This window comes from Macaca nemestrina, chromosome 1, assembly GCF_043159975.1.
Source record: "Macaca nemestrina isolate mMacNem1 chromosome 1, mMacNem.hap1, whole genome shotgun sequence".
Classification (NCBI taxonomy): domain Eukaryota; kingdom Metazoa; phylum Chordata; class Mammalia; order Primates; family Cercopithecidae; genus Macaca; species Macaca nemestrina.
The window spans coordinates 63,493,626-63,512,923 of NC_092125.1; the positions used below are offsets into that span (position 1 = coordinate 63,493,626).

Consider the following 19,298-nt stretch of genomic DNA (forward strand, 5'->3'; position numbering starts at 1 on the left):
ACCTTTGTTCTCATCTGCAAGATAGCCGGGCAATATTCTCTAGAATAAAAATACGTTGATTAGGCTGGGCGCAGTGGCTCATGCCTATAATCTCAGCACTTTGGGAGACTGAGGCGGGCAAATCACTTGAGGCCAGAAGTTCGAGACCAGCATGGCCAATATGGTGAAACCCTATCTCTACTAAAAATACAAAAATTAGCTGGGCCTGGTGATGCATTGCTGTAATCTTAGCTACTCGGTGGCTGAGGCATGAGAATTGCTTGAACCCGGGGGGCGGAAGTTGCAGGGAGCTGAGATTGCACCACTGCACTCCAGCCTGGGTGACAGAGTGAGACTCTGTCTTAAAAAAAAATAAAAATAAAAATAAGACGACCAAAACCAAGGAAAGAGGGTAACAATTGCTGAACCAATCACCCAGAGGCAGGAAGGCCACATGCCTGAGATAGTCCTGGTCTAATTACTAACATTGCTCCTTTTACTCTCCAAAGTATCCAAGTTTAGACAGTACATTATATGGCCACCCTACTCAGAAGGGGAAGGAAAACCAGATTCAATGATAATAACGTCAACTTGAATATCTGGTTAGTGGAGAGGGCATCAAGAGCCCAGGTATCTAGTCCTTATTTGTCCCTATCGAGCTATGCAACTCTTAAGTCACTTGACCAGACAATAAGTCTGGTTAACTCATCTGGCTGGTTTTCATGTCTTCATCTGAAAAATGAAAGGATATTTATTCTTCAATCATCTGCTGAGTGCCTACTATGTGCCTGGCTGGCACTGTGATAGGTGTTAGGGATTCAGATAAAAATTGGACAGTCCCACAGTCCAGTGGGAGGACTAACAATTAAATAAACTCCATTCTATTGTGATAAATGGGGCAGTTGATGTCCCTGCCCGCAGAGAGGCTCCAAGAGCACTGGAAAGAACTTCCTTTGCCTATAGGAGGAGCAGGGAAAACCACCTCCAGGAGAAAACTGCTTTCGATTTTGAAGGATGAGTGAGGTTTGCTAAGCCAAGGGAGGTGGGCTACGGAGGGACAACAGGGGCATTCCAGGCATAAAGAAAGGTTTGAGCAAAGACCAGAAAGAGACATTCACGAATCTGCACATCAGGATCTCTACGCACCCTTCCAAACTCTAGAATTCTATGCCGAACTTCTTCAGAAACGGGCCACCTGCTACTATGCCAGGAAGGTGCTAGCCAAGGATTATTATAAGGAGTCCCATACTACAGCCACAGTAGCCTGCTTGAGCGTAATTTCTGATTCTGCCCCAGTGGTTTTCTTGCCCTGCGGTCCTGAATATTGGAAAAGGCAGCAGGGTTAATTCCTCGTCCTAGTTTGCAAACAGCACACACTGAAGCCCAGAAAGGCACACTGAATTTTTCAAGGTTCCACAACCCATCAAGACACAATCAGGATTGAAGATGGAAGGATGGTGCCTGGAGAAGCTTCTATCTCAGCCATGGAGATTCCCTGCCTGCCTCCCATCCCTGGAGAAGGGAATGCCCTATATCTTGCCCTAGGCCAGGCTGTGCAGTATCGCCCAGCCACCCCATCCCACTTACAGACATACAAATATGCCCACTCCTTTATCAACACCCTGGAGAGGTAGGTGCTGTGGCTCAATTGGTAAACACTGCCTCCCTCCCAGGGACTCAGATCAGGAATGATCTGGATTCAGGAGAGGATGGTAGAAAGGTCTTAGGAAAAGAAGATCCAGAGATGCTGGTTCCAGGTGGAGGGAGAGAAGGTGCAAGCTGGGCATCTCTGGTCACAGTTATCACCTGGAGCTGGAGCCAAGATCCCTGATTCCTCTCTGGTGTTTAGTGGAGCAGCTGCTGTCTGGGAGGCAGGGCAAGGAGCTGGAGGATGACCCATTTAGATAACGGAGGAGAGGTTGGGCTGGGCTGGCCCAGGCTGGGCAGAGTGGGGATGGGCCTAGGGGTGGCTTACCATCCCACCACACCAGCCAGAGAACTAGGCAGGGATCAGGAATAGGCTCCAAAGGGAGCCTGAGCCACCTCCCCATACTGTGCTGCCCCCTCCTTGCCATCCTCCAGCCCCCTCTACCAGGTTGCTGGGCAAAGAGCTTCCCTGCCCAGCCTTCTTGTGTGGTTTGGCTGGGGCTCAAGGACAAGAGTGGCCTGCAGCCTCCCTCCCTGCTACTGAGCGGGCAGGTGCAGAGGGAGCAGGGAGGGCAGTGTCCCGCCAAGCAAGCCCTTGGCAGCCAGCCAGGCAGGAGTCCTCTGGAGCTGGGGCCGAAGGAGAAACGAGGACTTTGAACAAAGCAGCAACCAAAGTGGTTTGGCTTAGGGAAGCCCAGCACAATCCTTACTCTTTCTTAGGGTAGGACAGACCTCCAGGACACAGGGATTTCCCAGGAAAGGGAAGGGCAGGACTTCATCAAAGCCAGCCCTGCTGGGATAACAACACTGTGTGTGTCAGATACTGTGCTATGCACTTTACATATGCTGTTTTACTTAATCCTAAGAGAATCCCACTAGGGGGCCGGGCGCGGTGGCTCAAGCCTGTAATCCCAGCACTTTGGGAGGCCGAGACGGGCGGATCACGAGGTCAGGAGATCGAGACCATCCTGGCGAACACGGTGAAACCCCGTCTCTACTAAAAAAATACAAAAAACTAGCCGGGCGAGGTGGCGGGCGCCTGTAGTCCCAGCTACACAGGAGGCTGAGGCAGGAGAATGGCGTAAACCCGGGAGGCGGAGCTTGCAGTGAGCTGAGATCCGGCCACTGCGCTCCAGCCCCGGCGACAGAGCGAGACTCCGTCTCAAAAAAAAAAAAAAAAAAGAGAATCCCACTAGGTAGGAATGATCATCACCCCCACTTTACAGATAAGGAAACTGAGGTACAGAGAGGTTGCACAGCTGGTAAGCAATGGAGCCACGATTTGGATGCTCGCAGCCTTGACTCTCAGCTAGGCAGCATCCCCAACAAGGTTTGAAACCCAGGAATACAGTATAGTTCACCCACCCCGAATCCTTCAACACAGTCATTGTACGTGAGGGTGGGGGTTGGTTCCCAGTGACTCTTCCCACCTGAAGCACAGCCTGGAGCACTGGGAAAGGCAGCAGGAGCTAACTTTTGGAATAACAAAGCACACTGAAGCAAGCCCGGGCTCATCTCAAGGCCAACTCCCAGTCTAGGACTCAGTACTTGGTCATCCAGGAGACCATGTTGCAGGCATGCCACTCACCAGCTACAGGATAAGTCACTTCCCCTCTGCGGGCCTCAGCTACTCTATCTGTCAGTGAAGGAATCAGACCACCTCAGTCATTTTCAAGCATTTTCAAATCCTGCACTGCACTCCAACACATGAAAAAGACAGAAGCACTACATGAAAAAGACAGAAGCACTCTAGCTCCAGAGCACCATCCACTTGGACTCATGCCCCTCATGGTGCCCCCTGAAGGTAAGACTTCCATGCAGATCATCCAAAGGCTTTGGTGGACTCCATTTCAGAGACCCCAGCATGTGTTTTTCTCTTTAGGGGGAGGGGTGGCCAGGGGAGCTGGGAGAGTCCCAGGAGGAAATGTCATTTGGATACCAGGAATGTACTGAAGAGCCAGAGCAAATATTTGTTTTTCCTTTGATGCCCTCCTAGTTAGTTCCATTAGTTCCGCCCACCTGCCCTTCCCCTCTGCCAATCCCATCTGGCCCCGAAAATCCCATCTAGGCAGGTTGGGAGCGGGAAGCATGCTAGAAAGGTGGAGAGAAAATTGGGATAGAAGTCACCCAGCAGGCTTTCCTCTGAATCTAGCTCCCACCAACAATCTCAATTCATTCTGGGGGAGGTCCTGGGCAAGCTCCCACACCCCTCTCCCCCACTGAAGTATCCTGAGGTACTAGGGCTCTCTCGATTCATGGAGGACAGTCAAGAGGCAGGGGTGGGGTGGGGTGGGGAAGAGGCAATGCTCCAGAACTGAGAAACCATTAGCACAACAGGCAGCCGCTCTCCAAGAAGGAAGGAGACCCTGAGCAAGTTCCCAGCTGCAGAACTGGGTGGTCTATGGATCAGGGAGGTTCACAGCAGGTCCCATGCCTACTGATCTTGGCTTCCTACATAGAGCAAGAGGCATGAGGCCAGGGAGTATCTTCTGATGTAATAAGAGCTGGAATCCCTGTCTAAATCCACTGAGGTTTGAAAACTGAAAGCTAGTTTATCTCATTCTGGAATCAAATGAGATCTCTCTCTTACTCTCTCTCTCTCACGCATGTCCACACCCCCCCCACACACACACACCCCACAGTGACCTGGGTCAAGAGCCTGATGGGATCTCTGAACTTCAATCTCAGGTTTTCAGTTTCTGGGCCACCCCAGTCCCCACGACCCAGTCTCCCCACCCCCAAGAGGCATGAAGCACAAGCCACCAGCAGTTATTTTCCAGCTAAGCCCCTGAAAAAGCCTGGGTCCAACAGCTTCAAGCCTGGAGCTTCACCAGGCCTTCAGACTTTGTAGAAAGAGAAAGAAAAGGCAAGCCAGGAAGTACATGATTGCCCAATAGCTGTAACCTGGCAGCAGGCAACTGGGGACTGTGCCAGGCAATAGCAGGAAAAACATACTCGGTGCTATTGATGGGGCCATACTCTATCCCTTTCTCCAACATCCACTCTCCTTCACCAATGAAATGACTTCTTGAATTTCAAACCAGCTACTGGCTGCAAAAGCAAACACAATCTGGGGAAGTAACTGCTGATGTAGCCAACAGGGCAAACCATACACACACACACACACACACACACCCCCACACACACCCACCCTCACAACCAGCACCCAACTGGATTTGGCAAAACATAATAATGCCTAAACCACCTGCTCTAAAAGGTTGGTTAAAATATACATTATATGGCCCTATCCTAGCCCTTCAGAATTAACTACTCTGGGTGTGGAACCAGAGAATGTAAGTATTTTAAACAAACATCCCAGGTGATTCTTATGTACTTTAAACTCAAGTTTGAGAACCAGTTAACCACTGCTAACTAACTTTTGACAAATTTGCCATCCTTTCCGGGCTGGCCTTCCAGAAGTTCTCACTGCAAGTTCTATGTATCAGGAGCAATATAGTTCATATTTCGATCTTATTCAATCCTCACAGCAGCTTGTGAGGCAGGCTGTGTTTTCTACAGTTCTGCAAAAGGGGAAACAAAGTACAGAGATGAAGGAAATTGCCCAAGGTCACACAGATTGCTAAACTACTACACTCGCACCAAAGTAACAGGGCATGTTCTTGAAAAGGCCCCCAAACCGAAAGGTGTCTCTGGTACAGTGGACGTGGTTTCACATTTTCCAGAATCAAAAACTCATCATAATAAAACTTCAACTAAATTTTAGAGCTGGAAAGGACCTAAATGTCAAAATCCACCCGCTGTGCCAGAGCTCCAGTGCGCTGGGCTGCCAGATTCTTGGAGTTGGGGAACTCCACACCTCATCCATTCATTCAACCACACACATATTTACCAAATACCTATTAAGATGGGGTGCCTTCTACTTCCTCTTCCCATTGTACTCTATTGAACAGTCTGTTCCCAGCAAAATCCAACTAATCTTATCCCAGGACACGACACGATTCGTCTTTCCGCGCCAACTATCCATAGCCTCCCTTTTATTTGACAATCATCACAGCAGTGTGGTGTTGCTGGCTGGGGTTCGCAACTTTGCGACCACTGTCCCTGCAATCACGGACCGACACATCTGCCAGGGACACCACGCGGTAGCCACGCAAGCTCAGCGCGGTAAAGATCACGTTGGCCTCTCCGCCGAGCAACGAGCGAGCCCCCGCCCGCCCTCCTCCGCTCCCCGCCGGCGGCCAAGCCCGAGCCCGCCCCGCGCCGCGAGAGGGAGCCGCACTCACCAGGCGCCCCGAGCTCTCCCGCGCCTTCTTCACCTTCCCGTAGGTGCCTTTGCCCAGGGTCTCCAGGAACTCGTAGCGGTGCCGCAGGTTGTGCTTGTGGTGGTGCCGCTTCACCGCCTGCTTCTTCATCAGGGGCTTGGGCGACTTGATCAGCCCTTCCGCCAGCGGCCGGGTGAGCTCTGCGGCCGAGGGAGTGGGGCCGGAGCGCCGCGCGAAAACTAGCGACTCCATGGCGAGCAGGAGGTGAGCGAGGGCGGCAGGGGAATCAATAGGCTGTGCCGGGAGGGCTGAAGCGCGGGGCACACGTCCCGCACCCGGACGGGTAGCCACAGCAGTACCACAGCGCGCAGTAAAGCACAGCATTCCAAGTAGTTATAAACGCCCTGAGTCCAAGGCCCTGGACACGCCCCCCGGCGCCCATTGGCCTGCTCGACGGCGGCGCGTGACCACGGCCGTCCACATTGGCTCTCCGGAGCTCCAGGCCCCGCCTCCTCCCCCTAGGCGTGGCCGGGAAAGGTGTCAATGGAGCCCCGCCCACCAGGAATGGGGACTAGGGGATTCTAGCGGAGGCTGCCTGAGGCCCAGAACCTTACTCTGAGGGCCCTTGGAGCAGTACTTGCTTCTGAGTGGCGCTTGGTCCTGGTTAATGCCATGTTGTTTTATTGTACTGTGTTCTCAGTTGGCTCAGAGGTCACCAAAGTATTTCTTCATCCTGAGTAATTTGCTTGTCCCAAGCCAAAATCTATAATTGCTTGACCACTTCATTAAGTCCATAAAGGAGAAAGGGAGCTGGGATAGGACAAGGCAGAATCCATCCTAGTGGGAGGGTTAGTGCAGAGCTGTTCTATGGTTCGAGTTCACTTGTCTTCAGTGAGATCAACCTTACTTGGATATTGGAATCCAATGGCCTGGAAACGTCTTTCTTCTTCCTCAAAGAGGGCTTCTTAGGCAAATCACCTGAGGTCCAGGAGTTCAAGACCAGCCTGGCCAATATGACGAAATTCCGTCTCCACTAAAGATACAAAAAGCCGGGCATGGTGGTGCACGCCTGTAATCCCAGCTACTCGGGAGGCTGAGGCAGAAGAATCGCTTGAACCCAGGAGGCAGAGGTTGCAGTGAGCTGAGATGGCGCGACCGCACTCCAGCCTGGGCAACAAAGTGAGGCTCTGTCTCAAAAAAAAAAAAAAAGAGGGCTTCTAAGGTTGAGTAGATTCCCTCAACCACTTGGTGGAATTTATTTGTGATGTGTTGGCCAGAGGTGGAGAGAACCCAAAAGGACATGTATTTATTTAAAATTTGTACATGCCAGCTGTCTAACCTGTGTCCCTAAATCTGAAAATAGTTGCTCCACCCAAGGTTTTCTTGTGCTTTTGGTGCCAGGAGCATTGGTGGTAGGTTATGAGGTTTGACTTGGTTTTTGAGGCCTGGAGTTGCTAGGTCCAGAATCTCCACTCTGAGTGCTCATTTAGAGTGGAATGAGAATGGCCATAGGTTTTCCTTCTTGCTTTAAATGGGGGAGAGGGAACATTTCCCCTTTGGCCATCTTGATAACCTAATCCCGTGAAATGAGTATTATTCTGCCCAAGGCCACACAACTGGTAACAAAGTGGCAGGATTTAGACCCTGGTCCTCAAGGAAGAGAATGGAGGACAATAGACCTGGATCCCCTTCCCTGAGGGAAACCCCTTCTGCCAGCCAGTTTAGGGCCCTGGATGGATTCCAGCTATGCTGGGGAGCCAGCCTTCCCCTCAGGCCTTCAGGAGGATAGTGCCTCCCCTGTGTATCCAGGGTGTGCTGAGGATGGAGAAGGACTCACCCCCAGTGGCTGCCCACTTTTCTACTTCCACTGATCCTTTGATTTTTTTTCTAGTGTGAGTTACGGATGTCTCCATCCCTCCGTGGAGCTCTTTATCTCCTTTGTGACTGGAGAGGATCCATCTTACACAGGAAACCAATGTATCTGTCCCAAATTTAGAGGGCCACAGGAGGTGGTGGCCGGTTTGGCATTCCTCCCTCCAGCAGCCTCCCCTTTTGGTTATCTGTGCAAATAGGATGAGGCCCAGAGATAGTTGCCCTGATTTGCTATTTCCTTTCCTCTCTGAAATCTGCTTCTGTTCCTGGGGGCTCATCCAGACGATTACGATTCTGTAAAGGAAGCATGGGTAACGCAAGCACAGGGCCTAGTGTTGGGAGACCTGAGTTTGAGTCCTGACTCTGACACTAACCAGTTCTGTGGCCTTCTACTAATTACTTCATTCTACAAATACTGGTGCCCACTAGGTGCTGAGCCTGAGGATACAATGGTGACAAGATCCCTGCCTTTGGAGTGTTCTCAGTCTAGTGAGAAATAAACAAGTAAATCCTGGACAGAGGGAGAAGGATCCATGATGGAAGAAGAACAGATTGCCTTTTTTTTTTTTTTTTTTTTTGAGATGGAGTTTTGCTTTTGTTGCCCAGGCTGGAGTGCTATGATGTGATCTCAGCTCACCACAACCTCCGCCTCCTGGGTTAAAGCAATTCTTCTGCCTCAGCCTCCTGAGTAGCTGGGATTACAGGCATGTGCCACCACGCCCAGCTAATTTTGTATTTTTAGTAGAGACGGAGTTTCTCCATGTTGGTCAGGCTGGTCTCAAACTCCTGACCTCAGGTGATCTGCCCTCCTTGGCCTCCCAAAGTGTTGGGATTACAGACATGAGCCACTGTGCCCAGCTCAGATTACCTTTAAGATATATACCCCAGGTGGGAGGAGGCTGGTCAGGGGCAAGTTCCTAAAGCCAGAGCTTTTTAAGTTGAGACCTGAAGGACAAGGGGCAATTGGCCAGCTGAATCAACATTTCTTCATAAGATGAAAGAATTACACAGATGAGCCTAATACTTATTTTAAGGCTTAATCTAGCTACACTCCTGTAATTTTTTCCAGTACAACACCCAGTGTGCTACAAGGCACACAAAAGGTGCTCCATGGATGCTTATGAACTGAAGGAATGGATGTGCGATGGAATCCAAAGACGAAACTAAAAACACCTACATGTGATTGGGCCCACTCCATTACCAGCTATCTGGCCATGGTCGGCGGGGAGTCATCTGCAACCTCTTCTTGGACCTTCTCACCCCTGCTCCAGCTTCCTTTGACTACAATCTGAATTCCCATCTAGGTAAGGAACCATGGGTGACCAAAGATAGCAGGCAGGCAAGGAAGACACAGAGCCAGAACAGCATGTGACTCGGAAATGATCTAAGCTGCTGAAACTCAGATCTCAAATTCCTTAAAGGAGATCTGGTTGGTGGGAGAGCGAGAGTGCCTGACAGGGAATCCGTGTTGGTCAGGGACTCTGCCACCAGCAGTCTTGGGGAATTCCTGGGTCATGTGGTCGGATGTGTGGATGTGCTGAGATATCTGGGCTGAGCTAAGCTATTCTCAATCCTGCCTGCCCCACTGTTGACTCCTGGAAGGGAAATGCCTACCCCCCAGCCCCAAGTCCCATGGCTGATCCATGTCTGAGGGGGTCATGGGAGAAAGCTGTTTATTGGATCTACTATGTGCTATGCTGGGAAAACAAGTGGGAACAAATGTCTGTCCTTGTCCTTAAACACTTCACAATCTGTGTGTGTGTCTGTAGGGGAGTAAGGGTGGGTCCAGACTGGTAAAAGGGGATTTGAAAGCAGCTCAGAGTGTGGACTGCTATGATGTGTCCTGGTGGGAGCAGGGTGCAGGCAGGAGCACAGGTGAGAGGCACCAAGGCCATGCTATGGGGGTCAGGTGAGGGTTGGGAGCACGTAAGGCAGATCTCAGATAACCTGTAAGATGAGTCTTGAGCCCTGAGGATGAATTACAGCCTGTAGTATTCCCCACCTCCCCGCCAAGAGAGGGATGCAAATCCTGTCAGTCGCTGGCAAATTGGGAAGCCTAGCTCAAAGCTGCCCTCTTCTGACCAAACTAAGCCTAGCATGTTTTATGGGATGCCCAAGGCTGTGACCACAAGCAGAAGTCGGTTTAGGCCATTTGTTCCTCCAGTAAGCCACTCATTTGTTCATTCATTCATTCATTCATTCATTCATTCATTCATTCATTCATTCAACAAATATGGACTGAGTAATTGTAATAACAGCTATAAAAATATCTAACATTTATTAAGCCAGCCCTGGTTCTAAATTCTAAATTCTAGTACGTCCTGCCGGAAGTTTGGAGAATTTTGTGCCGCAAACACTGAAGACAGTCCTCAAGCTCTCAATTACCCTGAGAAACCGAATGTTATTCACACACCAGGCCTGGGAGGGGATGTGACTGAAGGAGAAGCTAGCTCTTCTCCCCAGGCCAAAGAGCTTGCCCTGTCTCCCGCCTGGAGTGGGAGGGAGAGCACACGCAGACAGACAGGAGGCAGGTGTGCCGGGGTCCAGTTCCACTTCCACCACCAACCCATGCCACGCTGCAGCCAAGGACTTTGTCTTTTAGGGGTGGTTCCTTATCTGTAAAAGGAGATTTGGATAAACCAACTCTCGGTTTCGTTTCAAATCTGCTGTAACTTCTCCGCAATATCTAAGCAGGGACAAATTAGAAATCTCAGCCACTCGCTTTCTTTTGCCACCTGGTAACTGATTCCCTCAGTACTGGACATTTAGGAGCCCCATTCCATCTCGCATCCCCAGGCTGGCATAATGTTTTTGGCTCAAGAATCTGGCATCCTGGGCTTCAGGCTCTGCTCTGACTGTGACTATAACTCCTGTCTCCACCACTTCATGTGTAAATAAGAACTATTCTTTTATGCAGCTAACATACTGTGTGCCAGCCACTGTTCCCTAGATTTCCTGTATTAATGAATTCAACCCTTTCTACAACTGTATGAAGTAGGGACTAGCCTATGATATCCCCATTGGATGTAAGGAAAGTAAGACACAGAGCAATTAAGGGCCTATGCAGGGTCACAGAGCTGTCAAGTGGTGAAGCCAGATTGCCTGGGGTCCAATCTGGCCCCAGAAACAGCACTCTTAGCCACCATACTTTGGCTTAGAGAGGATTCCTGACTTGCCCAGAGTCTCAAGTACACTAAACTGCTCTGTGTCATAGTTTCCTCATTTGAAATGACTACCTCCTAGGTTTGCTGTGGGATGAAATTAGAAGTGAAGTCATCAGATTGATGGTTTCCCATCAGTCTGCCTGGGGCTTTGCTGGGCTCTGGTCCTCCCAAGTTCCCTCCCCCAATTTTGGCAGAGACACAAGAGTGTGTATGCCCGCCTAGTGTGTGTGACAGCGAGGGGTTATCAGAGTGCCCTGAGCTCTAGCTGATCTGATTTGGGACAGAAGACAGTTAAGATAAGCTCAGAGCTAGGAAGCAGTCATTGAAACAGCCCAAGGCTGGAGCTTTTGGTTAAGGGAGGAGGAAGGAGCTGACGACCTGAGAGAGAAAAGAAAAGGACCTCTTAACAACTCTTAGTGCTAGATTTGAACACCTGAAGGAAGTTGTTCTGAGAGTTGGGAGGTGGAGTGGGTGGATATATGTATAGATTTAAAGTCTGGAGGGACCAGGCGCGGTGACTCATGCCTGTAATCCCAGCACTTTGGGAGGCCAAGGTGGGCGGCTCACCTGAGGTCAGGAGTTCGAGACCAGCCTGGCCAACATGGTGAAACCCCGTCTCTGCTAAAAAACCAAAAATTAGCCAGGCACCTGTAATCCCAGCTACTTGGGAGGCTGAGGCAGGAGAATTGCTTGAACCTGGGAGGCAGAGGTTGCAGTGAGCCGAGACCGCACCATTGCACTCCAGCCTGGGCAACAAGAGTGAAACTCCGTCTCAATAAACAAATAAAGTCTAGAACTTCCAGTCACTGTTTTAGAAAGGGTCTCCTTACCCCATCGTTAGTAGCAAAACTAGAGATTTTTCTCTTTTTCTGCCCTTCACTCCTGTGTCCTTTTCCCAGTCACGGAGGGTGTATCACTTCCATTGCTGTGGAGTTGGGAAGTGTGGGTGCTGGGGAGTGGAGAGGGGGAAGCTATGCCAGTGACTGGGGAAAATTTTCATGGGATTCTTCCATGGGTCTTCAAGTACTTTCTACTAACTTGCTCTATTACATTGTAGTCACCTGAGATCCTTTGTGAGTAAAGGATGAGTAAAGAAAAATAACCCCCCATCTTTACAGTCCACCCTTTCACACTATTTTACACTATTTCACACTATTTTATTGATTCATCACTGACCCTGTGAAGTCAGGGCTTCTGGTTAGATATTGGGGTACAGAGGCTGTTGATATAGATGTGGCAGGAGGTACAATGAGCCTGGGAATGGAAGTCAGGAGATGAGGTGCTACACCCAACTCTGCTGCTTGCTGGCCACATGACCTGGGACAGGTGACTCAGTCTCCCAGCCCTTAGTTCCTAATTGTTCAAAGAAGACCCCAAACTTGGAGATACTTTGTAAGCTGTTAAAGGCTCCCCAGCAGGTAGGGGTTTATGGCAGTGGATACTAGGTCACTTCACACTCCATTTAAATGCTGCTCCCTATGAAGGGGCTGAGGGTCTTCCTCCTGGCCCTGCCTCCACTCGGAATGACCAGGCAGGGCAGGGCATGGAAAGTGTGCCCAGGAGGGAGGTGGGAGAAAGGTCTGTCCATTGCCATCCCCCTGCCCTGTGCCTGGCTCCCACTGGCAACCTGAGCCCTTGGCCTCCCAAGCCGATCCTGGAATGTAAACCCCAAGCAAAGCACATTCTTTAGCTGGGTCACCAGCTCCTGGCCCTTGGTAAGGAAAGGCAAGAGCCAGCATTTCTCTTGGCCCCAAATAACACTAGCACAATCTGGTACTGAGGGGCTATTACTACCAGACTGGGTTAATCAGCTGGTTCTCACCCACAACTCATGAAAAGCTCAGGTCTGACCTAGGACCCCTGAGAGTGCCCACAGTCAAGGGGAGAGGCAACTCAATCCCTGAGCAGGGGGAGTCGAAATATTGCTTATTTCCTGGATCTGGTTCCTTGTGTCAGTTGCAGGCCATAGAGGAACTCAGAGGGAAAGGGAGCACCCTAAAGATTCCCTCAACGCTGGTGCTGCCTCTGGGCTCTTTGATTTCTGGCTTTTATTCAACTCAGTTGTTTGCTACATAATTAGATTTCGCATGCCAGGCACTCTGTGTGATGCCCTGGGCCTGTAAGAGTTATCATTGCAGTCCTGAGAAGTACCTTAAAAGTTTTGTGTGCATGGGGATGAGGTGGGGTGGGGAGACAGTGGCTTGGATTCGCCAGGTACACCATTAAGGGGGCATTCTGGGCAGAGGGGACAGGGAGTCAAGGAACAGCTGGACGCATTCACGGAGCACTGGGCAGAGGTAAGAAGGGGAGGTGGGAAGGGTGGGACTTCATGAGGATCCTTAGAAGGAGGCTGCTTACGCTCCACAAGGATATGGTCAGATCTGTAGACAAGAGCAGAGGAGTCTAGCAGCCATGTGGAGGGGGTCTGGTGGGGAGCCTGAAGGTAGGGGATGGAGTTGGGAGGCTACTGAAACTGTCCTCGCAAGGGATGGTGACGGTCTGGACTAAGCTAGTGGCTGTGTGAGGGAGAGAGGAGTGAAGATAACGAGGTCACCTGCCACCCAGGGTTGAACTGGCTGCCCCGAGGCACTGGGAGCGAAGGTTTGGGGTGGAGTAAGATGAAGTTGGAAGGGAAGCTCCAGTCCAGTCTCTTTCTACAGATGGGCCCATCAGATCTGGAACAGGGGAGCCTGGGAAAGGGATTTGTAAATTACTATTCCCTTACAAATGTTTGGTGTTGAGACTATGAATTGCTAGGCTGTGATTAGGACTAAGGCCCATTGTCTGTTGAATGGCAGGCAGAGTGCCCCAAAGTCCTGTGTCATCCTCCAGGTAAGGAAGGCAGGATGGGCCACCGTAAGACAGTGCATGGGGCCATGGGGGTTCCCAGCCCTGCTGGCACAGCCATATGCTCCCTTCCAAGGCTGAGCAGGGGAGGAGCCCCGACAGCCCAGTGAGAAACCAAGCAGAGCAGAAGGCCAGCAGCTGGCAGCCTGGAGCTCCTTCTTGTCCCACTGTCCATGCTGCAGGCATGCTAAAGGGAGGAGGATAGATTTCTCCCCAACCACCTGGAAACCCATCAACTCCAAAATGTCACTTCAGGCACCAAGTGTTCAGATGAGTCTCTGGCCTCCAGCTCTCATCCCATGGACCCTCCTAGTCATCTGTTTCCTTTGTGGAGCGGGGCAGTGGCTGAGGGATTATGCATGAAAAAAAGAAACTGTCTCAAGAGCCAGGAGAGTCCAGTTTGGCTAAATTAGGAACTGGGACTTCCTCACTAGGATCTTTCCCAGTTCTTCCCCTCAGGGAGCCATCCAGTCATTTACTCAACACAGGTATATCAAGTGCTGGTTCTTGGGAAGCTTCTCAGGAAGCTAAGCATGTGAGGGTAAGTGAGGAAGACCGGGTTCCCTGCTTCATGGAGCTCTGGAGCTCTTGTGGAAGTCACAGGACTTCTTGGGTCTCCATTTCCTTACCTGTAAAACACCTCACCATCTTTAGAAGGGTGCAAAAGATTCCCCTAGCCACGATGGCAAACTGCAGTTTGGGGTTCTGGAGGGAGGGGTGAGGCCTGGGTAACGTTGCAGCCACTCACCCCCAAATTAAAGGACTCCGAGCATGGATGCCTGCTCAGAATGTGAGTCTGGGAATGTGAGTGTGTGAGTGTAAGAACAAAAGTATGTGCATGAACATGTGTGTGGAAGGGCATATGGATGTGTATATGAATGTGTAAGAGTGTAAGGTGTGTTATCTGAGGTTTACAAATGAGGATAAGTGTGTAAGGCATGTGTGGATTTGAGGGGTAAGAGTACAAGGTGAGTGTGAAGCATGAATGTGAGGTGTGTGTGTGAGCATGAATCATCCTGTGAATGTAAATATGTGAGTGTTTACATAAGGTGAGTGTGTAAGAGTGGGTGGTTTGTGGGATAAGTGTGTGTGAGTGTATTTGTGGGATGTGTGAGAGCATGTGTGTGACATGAGTGAATGTGCAGGCATGAGAGTAAGAAAGAAGGGGGAGAGTGTGGAGAGTGTGTGTGTGTGTGTGTGTGTGTGTGTGTGTGTGTGTGTGTTGGGGCAGGCAGGTGCAGAGTGTGCTGGCTGGAGTTGCAGGAAGCTCATCTGGTATGAAATAGCAGCTGCACAGGATCCGCAAAGAGCTCACTCTTGGAAAGAAGTACACTTTGCCCTCTGTGCTGCGATGGTGGGTTCTTGGTGCTCTGCTTTGTGGAGTCAGGAACAGGGCTTCTCCCCCTTCTTTGAGCCAAGTACCTGCCTGGGGAGCTCAAAATGAACTGGAAATATTTGGGAAACAGCCCACAATTAAACCATTAAAATAAAAAGGATCATACCCCGGGGAACACCAAACTCTAAAGACATTTTGCAGCAAACTGGCCCTTCCCCTTCCCCCAGGGATTGTCTCTCCCTCCTCTGTCACCACTTGCCCTGAGGGTAGAGAGCGGTGAGGTCTGAGAGGAACAGCCAGAACAGCTCCATCACACTTAGGCTGACCTGCCCCAAACCCTTCCTCTTGATGCATTAACTCCCCAACTCAAGGTTTGCACAGACTCCAACGTGCCTTCTGAAGTCTTTTCACACCACTCCCCAAAAGGCCCCTTTGCTCAGTGTGCTTGGCACCTCAGCTCTCCCTTCCCTGCAGGCTCACTTACAACAGTGGGCTCCTGTAGGCAGCCTTCCCAGAGGTGCTCAGTCCCTAGGGGGCTCTTGCTTTTCCCGTATTGCTCATCGATCCATTACGTTGAGTTTTGAGTTGAATGACACCCCCCAAAAGATATATTGAAGTTTTAACCCCTAGTACCTGTGAATGTGACTTTATTTGGAAACAGGGTCTTTGCAGACATAGTCGAGTTCAAATGAGGTCATACTGGGTTAGGACAGGCCTTAATCCAATGACTGTTGTCCTTATAAGGTCATGTGAAGATGGAGGCAGAGATTGGAGTTATGCTGCCATAAGCCAAGCAACACCAAAGATTACCAGCAAACACCAGGAGCTAGGAGGAAGCACAGAAGAATCCTGCCCTCCCCACCCCCACCCTGAGAGCCTTCCAAGAGAACACAGCTCTTCTGACATCTTGGCTTGAGACTTCTAGCCTCCAGAATTGTGACACAATCCGTTTCTGTTTTAAGTCACCTAATTGTGGTGTTTTTGTTAGAGCAGCCCTAGGGAACTAATACATATTGTCATTTTGATCTGCCCAGCTTGCCTGGGTCCTTCTGTGTGCCCTCCTCGTCAGTGCTTGCCTGGATCCTGCCTTGTGTTGTACTTCTGCAGGTGTTTTATCCTGACATGAAGCTCCTGCCCTCACTCATGTTTGATCTCACTCAAACTACAACTTGAGTTCTTTCTCAAGCTGGAGGCCTTTGGCTCAAAGCTTTGGGCATGGTCTGTAGGTCACATGGCGGCATGGATGGATACACTGACCTCCCTTGCCATTCCCCTTACCATAGAGCTTAGAGACAGCAGCAGGTGAGGGGAGAGGGACGCTGTACACCGAGCTGGGTTAGATTTTCATTCCTATCACTTATTAGCTGTGCCACCTAGGTTAGTCACACGGTTCCCAGTTCTCAGTTTCTTCTTCTGTAAAATGGGGATTGGAAAAGGCTAACTGTACCCTACCTCCCATGCAGGAGCTTTGCAAGTCATAAAGTCCAGTGCAAATGCAAAAGATTGTTAGAAAACAATCCTGGGGAAAGGGAAGTGATGGAGGGCGTGGACTAGTCCACTCTCCTGCAGTTCTGCAGCCTCCTGGTCCTCTCTGATTGCCCAGTAGATAAGCCTTCCGCAAGACAAGGCCTAAAAAGCTTGGTCTGCCTATTGTCCTAGGACTCCAACCGCAGCTGGGGTTCCTTCTGATTTTTTTTTTTTTTTTTGAGATGGAGTTTCACTCTTGTCACCCAGGCTGGAGTGCAGGGGCACGATCTCAGCTCACTGCAACCTCTGCTTCCCAGGTTCAAGTGATTCTACTGCCTCAGCCTCCTGAGTAGCTGGGACTACAGACGCCGGCTACCATGCCCGGCTAATTTTTTTTTGTATTTTTTAGTAGAGACAAGGTTTCACCAGACGAGGTTGGCCAGGCTGGTCTCGAACTCCTGACCTCAGGTGATCCACCTGCCTTGGCCTCCCAAAGTGCTAGTATTACAAGCGTGAGCAACCATGCCCAGCCGTTCCTTCTGATCTTAGATGATGCCTTAGTGATTTCACTTACTTTCTATTCCTTAGAAAAGAACTTGGAATATCCCATGCTAGAGAGGTACAGTTCTGATCACACTGCTCTTATACTTAAAACTCTTAATTTACTTCTAACTTCCCACATGCATAAACTCCAGACTCCTTAACAAGGCATGTAGCAAGGCCTTTCTTGGTCTGCCTGACTGCATTTTGAGCCCCATCTTCCCACATCCCCCCTCTACATTCTCCACTACATGTTTTCCCCCAAATAAGCCAAACCCTTTCCCTCAGTGGGTTTGAGAACACCTCTACCTCTCCTTCAACAACAGTGAAATAATAATGCAGCTACTCACTGAACACACATACATCACTTTACATATAGCAGGTAGCTCTTAGCCTCATAAGTGAGGCCTTATTTTGCACATTTTACAAATAAGAAAACCGGGACTCAGAGAGGTTATGTAATGTACCCAAGATCAATTAGTACATGACAATCATGATTTGAAGCCATCTTTCTTGCTGCAAAGCCAGTGCTCATCCTCCTCTGCCTGGCTGGTCTTCCTCTTCTTTCTTTTTTCTTTCTTTCTCTTTCTTTCTTTCTTTCTTTCTTTCTTTCTTTTTCTTTCTTTCTTTCTTTTTCTTTCTTTCTTTTTTTTTTTTTTTTTGAGACGGAGTTTCTTGTTGCCCAGGCTGGAGTGCAATGGCGCAATCTCAGCTCACTGCAATCTCCACTTCTCGGGTTTAAGTGATTCTCCTGCCTCAGCCTCCCAAGTAGCTGGGATTACAGGCATGCACCACCAGGCCTGGCTAATTTTGTATTTTTAGTAGAGATAGGGTTTCTCCATGTTGGTCAGGTTGGTGTCGAACTCCCGACCTCAGGTGATCCGCCCGCCTCGGCCTCCCAAAGTGCTGGGATTACATGCGTGAGCCCCCGCATCTGGCCTCCCTCTTCTTTCAAAGTGCAGTTTGAGATTTATTTCCTGGAAACCTGCACTGAACTCTTCAATTCATCTCAGCTATCTGCAACCACCATGAGTGGGGTGCCTCTGAGTTGCAATAGCAAAGGCTGACACTGATCAAACAGCAACAGCAGCCATGGTCCCCTGTCTTCCTCCCAAGACTGTAACTGCTCTAGGGCAGGAATCCAGCACCATGCCAGGCACAGAATAGGTGTTAAATGTTAAATAATGGAATGAAAAAGTTAGAAGGAAACTTTCCTGGGGGTATACATTTAGGAATAATCTATGCCCATTTCACATTAGGAAGCCCCTCTCACCCATTCCTTGCTAATACTCACACTCATTCCTTAAGAAACAGTCTCCATCCTTCTAGATTTTGAGATATTTTCAACTTCCTACATAGTATAGCACAGTTGATTTTCTTTCCTTTCCTGTGCTATTTCATGTGAGGCTATGCAGTGCTGTGGTCACAAGTTTTGGAATCAGACCTGGTTCAGTCACTTACGAGCTTGTGACCCTAGAGTCCCAGTTTTCTTACCTGTAAAATGGGAGGATACTACCTACCTTATGGAGTTGATCTGAGGATTGAAGGAAGTGCCTCACCACCTGTGAGATAGCATTATGATTGCTGTTGTGTATATTGGGAAACGAAGACAGAAAAGGTGAGGAGCCTTCCCACGGTGGAAAGGGAACGGGAAAGCCTATGGGGGTGGGGGAGCGAGGCCTGGGCCAGGCCATCTTACCCCAGATCCTGTGCTGCCCCTGTAGCACCATGAGGTACAGGATCACATGGCTTAACAGACATTCAGTATTTCCCTCATTCCTCAGTGAGGCACCCCTAAAGTCTTTCCAGAATGGACTTCCAAGGGGTGAGTCCTTAGCAGATACCAGCTCCAGCCCTGAGTTACCCTCACAGATTCCAGCGGCTAATTCAACCTTTTAGAGCTCTCTGTACTCCCAAGGTTCTGTCTGACCATTTAAAAATGGTTCACTGTCTGGGAATGGTGGCTGAGGGTTGTAATCTAGCACTTTGGGAGGCCAAGGCAGGAGGATCACTTGAGTCTAGGGCCAGTTACTTGGGAGGCTGGGGTGGGAGGATTGCTTGAGCCCGGCTGGAGGGTGCAGTGAACCCTGGTTGCACCACTGCACTCCAGCCTGGACAATAGAGCAAGATCCTGCCTCAAAAAAAAGCTCAGCCGTATCCATGCATATGGGACCACTTTGTGTGCCTGGAAATGCCCCCTCCCATAAGGCTTGGGTTTCTCTT

General features: G+C 50.0%; 1 protein-coding gene and 1 long non-coding RNA gene across 3 annotated transcripts in view; one reads left to right on the plus strand and one right to left on the minus strand.

Moving 5' to 3' along the window:
* Positions 1–6,101, minus strand: part of LOC105484814 (NUAK family kinase 2) — a 26,295-nt gene extending 20,194 nt beyond the window's left edge. For both annotated transcript variants that reach the window (XR_011613123.1, XM_011746818.3), the window contains exon 1: positions 5,871–6,101. Coding sequence is in view for 1 of the 2 variants with exons in the window: in XM_011746818.3 (XP_011745120.2) it covers positions 5,871–6,101 (231 nt within the window). In the remaining variant the exon portion in view is untranslated. The remainder of the gene's footprint in view (positions 1–5,870) is intronic.
* Positions 5,976–16,092, plus strand: LOC105484813 (uncharacterized). The gene is made up of 3 exons (XR_989228.2): positions 5,976–6,113; positions 8,791–9,025; positions 15,813–16,092. It is a non-coding gene; the product is annotated as an uncharacterized lncRNA (long non-coding RNA).
* Positions 16,093–19,298: the final 3,206 nt, after the last annotated feature.